Genomic DNA, 13782 nt, shown 5'->3' on the forward strand with positions numbered 1-13782 from the left:
TATTGCACCAACTGCAATTTTACTTTTGCACCAACCTAATAACAGATGGGAGAAGGCAATGGCACCCCACTCCAGTACTGTGGCCTGGAAAATCCCATGGATGGAGAAGCTTGGTAGGCTGCAGTCCATGGGGTCGCTAAGAGTCGGACATGACTGAACAACTTCACTTTCACTTTCCACTTTCATGCACTGGAGAAGGAAATGGCAACCCACTCCAGTGTTCTTGCCTGGAGAATCCCATGGACGGAGAAGCCTGGTAGGCTGCAGTCCCTGGGAGTCACACAGAGTTGGACACGACTGAAGCGACTTAGCAACAATAACAGATGAGTCCAGAATTAAAAATGAACAAAAAGTGAAACACTTAAGACAACAAATTCTTAGTGAGGAAAAGGAGGGGAAGATGATTTGTTCTATTTCCAGGGGAAATAGATCATCTCCAAAATTCTGATTTGTCTTCCTATGGACTTGCTTCCACCTTGAGAATCCCTTACTTAAACTAGGTGAACAAGAGGAAAATTGATATAGCTACTTTTGTTCAAAGAAGAAGACTGAATAACTTAACAGATATATATGTGACTTTGGATGGAGAAGTGTTACTTACTCTGAGTTTAATGGCTTTTTGGCATATAAAATTATCCAACAATAGCTGTACTGGAATGATAATGCCATCAGTCTCATAATGATATTGTCTGATGCCTTCTCACAGTTTAATTCTTCTAGGTCCTACCAGAAAATAAATAAAAATATTCACTAGGTTGACCAGTTCTTATAAAATTATTGTTATTATATTTCAAGAACCTATAATATATAAATTATAACTTGAGAAGAAGCATGGGTATGGGCTTTTTATGGAAAAATTAAAGTCATACTGAAAGCAGTAGGGGAAAAGCTACAATAGATGTAAAACCGTTAATGACGGCCTCAGCTAGGAAGGTTCATGAGCCTCCCAAAGTCCTAGACAGGAAGAAAGCAGCCTACAGAGTGCTCCTATTTGGGCAAAATCCTCTGTAGACTGGGATCTGACTACTCTTAAGGACAAAACCCTGTGGGATGATCTGTACTGAATACTTATTTAAGGAAGATGAAAATGCAGCTAATAGATTTATTGGAATTTTCGCTGATGATCTAGAATCCCTTATCTCCTTTAACAAAATTAATTTTTGATAGAACAAATAATTCAGAAAGTGTTTTATTCTAACAGTAAATTATGTAATGTAAACGAGGATTAAAATTTTTCCCAAACAGGATATCCCTCCCACAAATAATTGTTATTTAAGAAACTTAAATATGTAAGACACAATATCCTATAAGAACTCTTCTAACAGTTTTTTGTTTCTGTCATATAATTCTTACATTATTATATTTGCTTGTCATCAGACTTCTACCTTAATGTATACTCCATACCATCAAACTGGTTTCTGCTCTCCAATCCCACACTATTAAATTAATTGTAATTTGCATTCCAATCAAGCAAACATATCAGGGAGATTCATATACCTTAAATTAAAAAATATATGAATTTTTAAAGAAATCTTCTCTCTCTTTTAAAAAACTGCCTTATTTATAGTCAATCCCCACTTTAGAGGAAATCTCATATTATCAGTTACAGACTAGTATGTTACTTCCTTTTAAGAAACAGTGGCTAGAATTTGATTTTTAAAAGTTTTAACACTATAATTATTCTATAAATGTATTTTAAAATAGGTCAGTACATAATATTAAAGATTTTATATTTGCTCTACCTTCTTTTTTTTATTTTTTTATTTTTATTATTTTTTTAAATTTTTTTTCTCTAATTTTATTTTATTTTTAAACTTTACATAATTGTATTAGTTTTGCCAAATATCAAAATGAATCCGCCACAGGTATACATGTGTTCCCCATCCCGCTCTACCTTCTTAAAGTATGTTAAAAAAGCTGGAATCAAGATTGCAGGGAGAAATATCAATAACCTCAGATATGCAGATGACACCATCCTTATGGCAGAAAGCGAAGAACTAAAGAGCCTCTTGATGAAAGTGATAGAGGAGAGTGAAACATCTGGCTTAAAACTTAACATTCAAAAAACTAAGATCATGGCATCCGGTCCCATCACTTCATGGCAAACAGATGGGGAAACAATGGAAACAATCACAGACTTTATTTTCTTGGGCTCCAAAATCACTGCAGATGCTGTCTGCAACCATGCAATTAAAAGGTGCTTGCTCCTTGAAAGAAAGGCTATGACAAACTTAGACAGCATATTAAAAAGCAGAGACATTACTTTGCCGACAATGGTCCATCTAGTCAAAGCTGTGGTTTTTCCCATAGTCATGTATGGATGTGAGAGTTGGACCGTAAAGAAAGCTGAGTGCCGAAGAATTGATGCTTTTGAACTGTGGTGCTGGAGAAGACTCTTGAGAGTCCCCTGGACTGCAAGGAGATCAAACTAATCAATCCTAAAGGAAATCAGTCCTGAATATTCATTGGAAGGACTGATGCTGAAGCTGAAGCTCTAATACTTTGGCCACCTGATGCGAAGAACTGACTCATTAGAAAAGACTGGTGCTGGGAAAGATTGAAGGCAGGAGGAGAAGGGGACAACAGAGGATAAAATGGTTGAATGGCATCACTAGCTGGACACGAGTTTAAGCAAACTCTGGGAGTTGGTGATAGACAGGGAAGCCTGGTGTGCTGCAGTCCATGGGCTTACAAATAGTCAGACATGACTGAGCAACTGAACTGAACTGACATAATATTAAAGAGTTTCTATTTGCTCTGCCTTCTTAAAGTATGTTAAAAATTATAAGGTATTGAAAAAGGCTGGTAATAGCCATTTCCCACAGTGATGATTTTAGCACTTATGGCCCTTTTGCAAAGTTTTGGAAGAAATCATGAATAGAGTGTAGTTAAAACGAAGATCATGGCATCTGGTCCCACTGGAGTGGGTTGCCATTTCCTCCTCCAACGCATGAAAGGGAAAAGTGAAAGTGAAGTCGCTCAGTCGTGTCCGACTCTTAGCGACCTCATGGACTGAAGCCCACCAGGCTCCTCCGTCCATGGGATTTTCCAGGCGAGAGTACTGGAGTGGGGTGCCATTGCCTTCTCCCGTGCTGCAATTCATGGGGTCGCAAAGAGTCGGACACGACTGAGCAACTGAACTGAACTGAACTGAAGCTCTTCCAACTACAGTCTCTGATAATGTTTACATGGTTACACATACATTTTAATACATTTGATTTACATTTTTTTACTGTAGAGTTTTACCTGCAAAATTACAGCAGAGTGCTCATCAATTGTCATCACCACATAATGCTCTGTACCTCCAAAGAGTTTCAGTGACTCGCTGCAGCATCTCTCCACTAGTGTGATGTTATAGCTGTAAAATACAGTATTTTGGGGTGACATATGGCTAAGAAAAATTCTTTAAGAAAAACTAGATTGTCCTCTGGCATATCAGACTATTTGAATGACTTTGCAAATTTCATACGTCAATTTATTCTACTTTATAAACTTGAGTTTATGAATAATTCAGACTATGAATTATATAGACTATGAATTATTCAGTCTATGACAGATTAGTTGAGATATGTGCTGCCTTATGTATTTTGCCAAATATTACTGTATATGATACTATTATAAATGTCTTTTGTGTTTGCTTGGTTTTGGGGTTTTGGGGGGCTGTGCCTTTGTCAGTGCCTGCACAGCTTGTGGGATTTTAGTTCTCCCACTAAGGACTGAACCCAGCCCTAGGTAGTGAGAGCAGGGAGTCCTAACCACTGGACGACCAGGGAATCCCCCTATTATAAACATCTTGATCAATTTATTCTGTCTCCATAAGTAATAATTCATTAAATCAAAACATCTACATTTATCAGAATTTTATTTTCTTTCTCCTAAAAAGTGATCTAGATTTTAATTAACTTTTATAAGCTCATAGTTTTCTTGAATGCCCCACAGTCTTGAGATACAAAAACAAAAGCATGGAAAATAGATCTGCATTTTAACTAAGGTCACAGCATATTCTTCCTTGATATAGAGAGCCCAATGTCTAATCTTTCTGTGACAACTTATATGCTATGATAAAGTTTTTATATCAGTTGGAAGGCCTAAAAACTCGAGAATTCATTCAGAACTTCATAATCTTGATTCCAAGGCAGTATTTTTTTTAAGTCTTTATTGAATTGGTTACAGTTATACTTCTGTTTTATGCTTTGCTTTTTTTGGCAGTGAGGCATGAGGGATCTTAGCTCCCCAGCTAGGGATTGAACCAGCACCTCCTGCATTGGAAAGCAAAGTCCTAACCACTAGACCACCAGGGGAGTCCCTAAGCAGTATTTAAAGTCCTCTAAATCAGAATACTCATTCTCAATATCAGTGACCCAAAGATATGACCATGCAGTTCGCAGAAACCACCCCCAACATAAAATATTCATATTTGTTGGTAACAGTAGAAATACAATTAAAATATGAATTGAAATAAATATTATTTCTCTACAAAATTGATATATACCAAAAAAGACAATATTCAATATGTATGATGGTATGCTATAGGGAGAGAAGTATAAATTGACATAAACTCTATGGAAAACTATCTTGTGTGATGTAATTCCAGGCTTGAATCAGAAAGAAATAGTGCCACATTATAACATAATATTTAGTCCATTAGGGTATATATATATCTTCGTAAAGTTATGGAATCAATAACTTACTTGGATTCTAACAACTGTAGTATTTCTGGAGTATTAAGAAGTCCTTCAGATGCAAAAAACATATATGGAATCTGAATTTCCAAGAGAAAACCACCAAAACTATCAAGCAAGCTGCTTCCTAAATATGAAAAACATGATCAATATGTCTCTTTTTTCTCCTCCCTCTGTTCTTCCTCTTTTTACTAAACATGAGAATAACAGACGTATATTCAAGGAGTAGTATAAAAATAAAACATGTTCATTGAAAAAATATGAATTCAGAATAAAGGCCTGAAGAATAAAATAAAAACCACATGTTATTCTACTGCTGGTGCCGCTGCTAAGTCGCTTCAGTCGGGTCCAACTCTGTGCGACCCCATAGACGGCAGCCCACCAGGCTTCTCTGTCCCTGGGATTCTCCAGGCAAGAATACTGGAGTGGGTTGCCATTTCCTTCTCCAATGCATGCATGCTTGCTAATTCACCTCAGTTGTGTCCGACTCTGTGTGACCCCATGGACAGCAGCTTACCAGGCTCCTCTGTCCACGGGATTCTCTAGGCAAGAATACTGGAGTGGGTTGCCATTTCCTTCTCCATGTTATTCTACTATCCAGAAATAAAACATTTATTACTTATTAAAACTACTATATACTAAGAACAGAGTTCAATATATACTTCCAAACTATTTTCATATATTTTACTTGTCTATACTTATACATGCACATGCACTTGAAAAAATAAAGGAAAAAATAGGATCATACTCTGCCTGAATATTAGTATCTGCCTTATTCAATTAGTATTTATTGGACATTTCCTGTATAAATATATATACTGATTTATATCAAAATTTAAAGTATGTACAATAATCCATAAGTGTTATAGATGAATAGGACAAAAATTATATGCCTCAATAGATAAGTGGATGAAGGACATAAACAGGCAGTTTACAGAAGAATGGCTATGCAAGATCAATTCACTTATGAAATGATACAGATAATCAAAGAAATGCAAATTAACACAACTGTAAAACATTATCCATCTCTAATCCTCTCAAAAATTTAAAAGATTAAAAATACCTACTCAAAGTAAAAACATGAGGGAAAAGATCCTCTCATACTTTCTGCATAGATATAAACTGGGATAGAATTTCTGCAAAGATATTAGCAATATATAAACGTGTGCACACCTTTGACCCAGAAACTCATTTTACCTTAGAGTTTTTACTTCTGAGAACAAATACATAAAGATATATAAGATACATAAATTCCTATAAATCTTATGGTATAATAGTAGAAAATCAAAGCATTGTAAATGACCCAAATAAGGAATTGTTTGAATAATTTAAGTTCAAAGGTGAATGCTTATGTATTATCCTTTCTTGGACCCATGTTTTAATCATTTAATGATGTTCACAAATTCTAAAAGAGTAGGACATGACTTAGCAACTGAACAGCAACACTTAATTCTGTATATCAAGGATTCCAAAGTAATAATTACGGTGACTGTATTTTTAGAATTGAGTTGCAATGTCTCAGAATTAAAATTTCCTACTCGAGGTGGGTGGAAAGTAACTTACGGCAAGTTTTGAAAGAGAGGAGCACTGTGACTAAACACATATAGGGTTTTTCATGTAGTGGATCTGAGAATTCACAACCTTAATCATGTGAAGCACTACTGAGAAACACAAAGAAACCTAATGCTATGTAAAGTGGTTTAGACTCTTTTCCAAGCATTTGTGCACAGTTTTTGTTGCATATTAAAAGTTCTCTGTGTCAGTCAACATACTATTACATATTTCTCCTGAAATTCAGTAAAAATACTGTTGCATAAAAGTCAGATTAAGATTCAGTTCAGTTCGGTCGCTCAGTCGTGATTAAGATTAGACATAATTAAATTGTGTTATTATAAGTAAAATTTAGAAGTTAAAGCAATGAACACAAATGGAATCAGTAAAGGTTAGTTTCAAAAGAGGAATATGAGGTCAGAGATAGTTAAAGTCTTTGTTCAAGGTCACACAGATGATGGTGAAGTTAGAGCTTGAACTCTAGTCTTCTAATGCTATAGCTTATTCTCTTTCCATAAATAAGAAATTAAAAAAAACAGAAAATTTTTATGGTCATGGAGCAAAAAAAAAGAATTTAAATTATATTCTTACTCTTTAAAACTGTGTCTGGAAGAATCACTTTAAAGGCCATGTAAGGAATATTCAATTTTTCACAATGTTCAGTCCAACAAGAGTTTTCTACAAAATTATATTCCACCACAAATGAGAAATTACTCCAGGGGAAATCTGCTCCAATGTACTGATTGGGTGCAACTACACAGAAACTTGTACTAAAGACAAAAGAAAGCCGAGAAAAGAGAATTAGACTTGTATCATTGTACCCTTGGAATGCGAAAAGACGACTGCTTTGGCTATTTTATAGAAATTCTTCTCTAATCTATGCCCACTTATCTTGGAAAGACACATGTATTTCCTGTTGATTTGTTCTCCAATTGTGCTAATGTCTTTTCATCTTTCTTTTTGATGGTCATACTTTTAAAAAAATATAAAAAATATTTATATATAAAATATATAAAAAGAATATAAAAAAACCATGGACTTTTTTCACATCCTCAAATGCAAAGGACCCTATTTTATTATCTGATTCTTATCAATAATACACAAATCACCATGAGAAATCAATCTCATTTTCTTACAGATGGGAGATTTTAATCTTTGATAATCTATATATTAACAGTAGAATATTACCTGACAACTTTGAAATGTTTTTTTTTTTTCCTCAATGGGCTTCATAAATAGTTTAACAACCAAATGATGGATACTTAAATATCTTGAGTTTATCTTTCCCATCTTCAAATTTCATACAACATAGCATTTACTATAATTAAAATTCTCTACCGCTGCTTTCTATCTAGAAATAATTTCTACATAAAGTAAGGCAAAGTAAAAACATTTTTAGACAAGCAACACTAAATTTATTATTAGTAGGCTCTCACTGAAAGAATTTCTAAAAGATGTACTACAGGAGAAGGAAACTCAAAAAGAAGGAAGAAAATGTAAGAAGTAATGCTGAACAAAAACACTGGTTAAAAATAAGGGTAGGTCTAAAGAGGTACTCCTTGTACCGACACTAACAATAGAAATGATAATCTGGAGATATTAAAAAAAGATTAAGCAAAAATTCTGGACAACAATAATACATAAGGCAATGAACTTAGTTAAGGAATTTTTTCAGGAAGAGGGTAAAGGCATACATTAATTCCAGGTGTTATTAAACTTTTTTTTTTAAGTTCTAGGAGAAATTGTGCTTTTCCTATGGATCTGGTATGTCTGTTACCCATAGATGAACAAGTACATTTTCACCTGTTTAAAACACCTTCGGATTCCAGAAAGTCTTTTCTTTTGTTTGAATGTAAGACAATCAGTGTCAAACCTGTTGGGGGAAGAAAAGAGAAATACGAAAAGTTTTTTTTTCAGTATATTTTCGTATCTATTTTTAGGTCATATATTTTACTGCCATAAAAATAAATTAAAGGCCCGTGAACAAGGATTATTTTTCTAAGTCTAGGAAATCAGAAAGTTTGAGCCATGGGCACTATTTCTGGTGTGTGTGTATGCTGTGTGATTATAAGCAGGGAAATTCTGAATTTATTATATAAAATAATAAAATGGATTAAAAACCTAATGCTAAAGTAATGAAACACACCAGTTCTGTGTAGTTCATTTTACTTTGCGAAAAATTATGGTAGATTTTACCTTTCCTTTAGCCAAAAATTTTGTATATAACTAGACAGCAAGAGATGATATTTCACTATGATAGGAAATTTTTTCCTTTCTACTTGCTGTGTAAGAAAAAGAGGTCTTATTGTATACTACCTGTTTCGTAGATTCACTCATGCTTCTCAATTATATTTAAATTACTTACATTATTTGTTATATTTTGAAAAAATATATTAAAATTTATTATACCTACATGTACCGTTTATTTTTGGTAGACATAGTTGGTTTAAGAATAGCTAATTCCAGTTCATATAAATTCTACACTCTATTCATGAACTTTTGTCAACTGTAGAGTTCTCAAAGGTGTGATATAGTAATGTTTAATAAGTTCATGTTTTTGTTTGCTTGACTTTATATGACAGTAGTTTTGGTGATAATAAGAAGGAAGTTAGTACTATTTCTCTTTTATAATTTGTTCAGTTCAGTCCAGTTGCTCAGTCCTGTCCGACTCTTTGCGACCCCATGAATCGCAGCACGCCAGGCCTCCCTGTCCATCCCAACTCCCGGAGTTTACCCAAACTCATGTTCATCGAGTTGGTGATGCCGTCCAAACATCTCATCCTCTGTCATCCTCTTCTCCTTCTGCCCCCAATCCCTCCCAGCATCAGGGTCTTTTCCAATGAGTCAACTCTTCGCATCAGGTGGCCAAAATGTTGGAGTTTCAGATTCAGCATCAGTCCTTCCAATGAACACCCAGGACTGATCTCCTTTACGATGGACTGGTTGGATCTCCTTGCAGTCGAAGAGACTCTCAAGAGTCTTCTCCAACACCACAGTTCAAAAGCATCAATTCTTCGGCGCTCAGCTTTCTTCACAGTCCAACTCTCATATCCATGCATGACTACTGGAAAAACCATAGCCTTGACTAGACAGACCTTTGTTGGCAAAGTAATGTCTCTGCTTTGTAAAATGCTATCTAGGTTGGTCATAACTTTCCTTCCAAGGAGTAGACATCTTTTAATTTCATGGCTGCAATCACCATCTGCAGTGATTTTGGAGCCCCCCAAAATAAAGTCAGCCACTGTTTCCACTGTTTCCCCACCTATTTCCCATGAAGTGATGGGACCAGATGCCATGATCTTAATTTTCTGAATGTTGAGCTTTAAGCCAACTTTTTCATTCTCCTCTTTCACTTTCATCAAGAGGCTTTTGAGTTCCTCTTCACTTTCTGCCATAAGGGTGGTGTCATCTGCATATCTGAGGTTATTGATATTTCTCCCGGCAATCTTGATTCCAGCTTGTGCTTCTTCCAGCCCAGCATTTCTCATGATGTACTCTGCATATAAGTTAAATAAGCAGGGTGACAATATACAGCCTTGACGTACTCCTTTTCTTATTTGGAACCAGTCTGTTGTTCCATGTCCAGTTCTAACTGTTGCTTCCTGACCTGCATATAGGTTTCTCAAGAAGCAGGTCAGGTGGTCTGGTCAGGTCATCTCTTTCAGAATTGTCCACAGTTTATTGTGATCCACACAGTCAAAGGCTTTGGCATAGTCAATAAAGCAGAAATAGATGTTTCTCTGGAACTCTCTTGCTTTTTCGATGATCCAGCGGATGTTGGCAATTTGATCTCTGGTTCCTCTGCCTTTTCTAAAACCAGTTTGAACATCTGGAAGTTTACAGTTCACGTATTGCTGAAGCTTGGCTTGGAGAATTTTGAGCATTACTTTAGTAGCGGGGGAATTTTGAGCATTACTTTACTAGCGTGTGAGATGAGTGCAATTGTGCGGTAGTTTGAGCATTCTTTGGCATTGCCTTTCTTTGGGATTGGAATGAAAACTGACCTTTTCCAGTCCTGTGGCCACTGCTGAGTTTTCCAAATTTGCTGGCATATTGAGTGCAGCACTTTCATAGCATCATCTTTCAGGTTTTGAAGTAGCTCAACTGGAATTCCATCACCTCCACTAGCTTTGTTTGTAGTAATGCTTTCTAAGGCCCACTTGACTTCACATTCCAGGATGTCTGGCTCTAGGTCAGTGATCACACCATCGTGATTATCTGGGTTGTGAAGATCTTTTTTGTACAGTTCTTCTGTGTATTCTTGCCATCTCTTCTTAATATCTTCTGCTTCTGTTAGGTCCATACGATTTCTGTCATTTATCGAGCCCACCTTTGCATGAAATGTTCCCTTGGTATCTCTAATTTTCTTGAAGAGATCTCTAGTCTTTCCCATTCTGTTGTTTTCCTCTATTTCTTTGCATTGATCACTGAGGAAGGCTTTCTTATCTCTTCTTGCTATTCTTTGGAACTCTGCATTCAGATGCTAATATCTTTCCTTTTCTCCTTTGCTTTTCTCTTCTCTTCTTTTCACAGCTATTTGTAAGGCCTCCCCAGACAGCCATTTTGCTTTTTTGCATTTCTTTTCCATGGGGATGGTCTTGATCCCTGTCTCCTGTACAATGTCACGAACCTCATTCCATAGTTCATCAGGCACTCTATCTATCAGATCTAGGCCCTTAAATCTATTTCTTACTTCCACTGTATAATCATAAAGTATTTGATTTAGGTCATACCTGAATGGTCTAGTGGTTTTCCCTACTTTCTTCAATTTCAGTCTGAATTTGGCAATAAGGAGTTCATGATCTGAGCCACAGTCAGCTCCTGGTCTTGTTTTTGTTGACTGTATAGAGCTTCTCCATCTTTGGCTGCAAAGAATATAATCAATCTGATTTCAGTGTTGACCATCTGGTGGTGTCCATGTATAGAGTCTTCTCTTGTGTTGTTGGAAAAGGGTATTTGTTATGACCAGTGCGTTTTCTTGGCAAAACTCTATTAGTCTTTGCCCTGCTTCATTCCGTATTCCAAGGCCAAATTTGCCTGTTACTCCAGGTGTTTCTTGACTTCCTACTTTTGCATTCCAGTCCCCTATAATGAAAAGGACATCTTTTTTGGGTGTTAGTTCTAAAAGGTCTTGTAGGTCTTCATAGAACCATTCAACTTCAGCTTCTTCAGTTTTACTGGTTGGGGCATAGACTTGGATTACTCTGATATTGAATGGTTTGCCTTGGAAATGAACAGAGATCATTCTGTTGTTTTTGAGATTGCATCCAAGTAGAAGGCATAATTCCCTTCTCAAAATGAGGGGATGAGTGGCATGGTAGGGCTGTATGGTATAGCCATTAGTATGGTAGGTATGGAAGCTAAGAACATATACAAAGATTACTGAAAAGTTAAAAGCCCATATAAGTTCAGGGAGCCTGATTTTGTAGTGGTACCAATCTACTTGATTTTCTCCAATAATGCACAACATCTTGGGTGTAGGGATAGAGAGATGAAATCTTGACTGATTCAGAGCTGAAGTTTAAATGGAAGGTACAATAGAAGGACAAGACTGCTTAAACTGATGGCCATCACCAAATATGGAAGAAGAAAGAAATGAAAAAAGGAGTTGAAAGTTTATCATCTTTAGAATGCTGAAGATCATGAAAGAGCCCGAGGTACCTATAGACAGAGAGTTTCAAGTTAGAGGCAGGATAGTTCTGCATTATCGAAAGTTTGATAGCAAAGCCAAGGAATGAGTATATTTGTTATGAAGACCAATGAAACTATAAGGTCATGGTGTTGAATGAATCATTCACATTAAAGACATCTAGTTCAATGGCAGGACCAGGCAGGAATAAAGAGAGTACCATGAGCCAGGTGCAAAACTGTTCATGGATGATTGTGGGGTAATAGAGAATGACACGGCAATATGGCATAGCCTCAAAGGATGAGGAATAAAGTTTTGGAAAGGATAATGGAAAACACAAAATGGCCTTCTCATTCTTATATACATACAGAAAGTTATCAGCTTCTATATGAAAGGCATACAGGGGAAGCATTCTCATCTAGGGAAAGTTGAGTTTCACTTAAAACAAGGAGGTGAAGAAGGAGGAGAGTTTCTATTTTAGCAATGGGTTCCACAGCACAAGATGGAAAGGGTTGACAGAGGGGGCAGTAGTTGGTGTAGAAGAGTTGAAAAATGACCCTGGAGCAAGAGAGATCAGATCAGATCAGATCAGATCAGTCGCTCAGTCGTGTCCGACTCTTTGCGACCCCATGAATCGCAGCATGCCAGGCCTCCTGGAGAAGGGAATGGCAAACCACTTCAGTATTCTTGCCTTGAGAACCCCATGGAACAAGAGAGACTTAGGTTCAAATCCTGATTCCTTCACTTAACTTGTGATTTTGGCATGATACATCAACTTTATGAATTTTAGTTTCTTCATTTGTAAAAGCTGCCTTAATGAAACCTACTCATAGGTTTGTAAATAGTCTGTATTATTAGTAACTTTAACAATAAAAGATATCAACTGGTAATAATAATCATAATATATACATAAGTACATTATAGTATATTTACATTTCAGATTTACAGTCCACATTGATTTAAACACTGATTAGATCCCACCAAACTATATATTTTAAAGTATGAATTTTATAGTATGTTACTAATATCTTAATTAAAAACTTGGCTAGATCAATACATTTTTATATGTTCAAGCATTTGTTATTAAATTAAGCAAAATTTAAAACTCCCTACCTTCTATTTTGTTAAGGATTTTAATGAGTAAATGTTTTTCTCCATCTGAATCCATTCTTATTATAACCAGCACCTGATCAAAAGAATTTCATATATATCTGAATGATTATGCTTTGTAATATTCTTTTGCTACAGTGACAAAATAACAAGCAACTGGTTACATGAAACTAATGACAATAAGTTGGTAAAGTAAATATTTGCATTGTAAAAGATAGCATTGCTTAAACACAAAGGAATACACTCTGGGAAGATCAAATGGATGTGAGAGTTGGACTATAAAGAAAGCTGAGCGCCGAAGAATTGATGCTTTTGAACTGTGGTGTTGGAGAAGACTCTTGAGGGTCCCTTGGATGGCAAGGAGATCCAACCAGTCCATCCTAAAGGAGATCAGTCCTGGGTATTCATTGGAAGGACTGATGCTGAAGCTGAAACTCCAGTACTTGGCCACCTGATGCGAAGAACTGACTCATTTGAAAAGACCGTGATGCTGGGAAAGTTTGAAGGTGGAAGGAGAAGGGGACGACAGAGGATGAGATGGTTGGATGGCATCACCGACTCAATGGACATGAGTCTGAGTAAACTCTAAGAGTTGGTGATGGACAGGGAGGTCTGGCGTGCCGCAGTCCATGGGGTCGCAAAGAGTCGGACACGACTGAGCAACTGAACTGAACCGAACTGAAGATAAAATGTCAATGAGGAAAACATTTGGGGGCAGGGCATTCTTAGCATTCTTCAAGAATTCTAATATAGATGACTATATAAGTAGCCTCTGCCCATATTGTAAGTGCTAAATTTAACCCACACAGG

At 36.3% G+C, this 13782-nt stretch overlaps 1 protein-coding gene across 1 annotated transcript in view; it reads right to left on the bottom strand.

Annotated features, from left to right (window-relative positions):
* SHOC1 (shortage in chiasmata 1) overlaps positions 1-13782 on the bottom strand; it is an 84775-nt gene that overhangs the window by 21050 nt on the left and 49943 nt on the right. The window contains exons 17-22 of the mRNA XM_059889524.1: positions 12976-13048; positions 8037-8106; positions 6825-7003; positions 4692-4809; positions 3247-3358; positions 602-723 (exon numbers count right to left, since the gene is read on the bottom strand). Of these exons, the coding sequence (XP_059745507.1) occupies positions 602-723; positions 3247-3358; positions 4692-4809; positions 6825-7003; positions 8037-8106; positions 12976-13048 (674 nt within the window). The remainder of the gene's footprint in view (positions 1-601; positions 724-3246; positions 3359-4691; positions 4810-6824; positions 7004-8036; positions 8107-12975; positions 13049-13782) is intronic.

This window comes from Bos taurus, chromosome 8 (genome assembly GCF_002263795.3).
Source record: "Bos taurus isolate L1 Dominette 01449 registration number 42190680 breed Hereford chromosome 8, ARS-UCD2.0, whole genome shotgun sequence".
In the NCBI taxonomy this organism is placed as follows: domain Eukaryota; kingdom Metazoa; phylum Chordata; class Mammalia; order Artiodactyla; family Bovidae; genus Bos; species Bos taurus.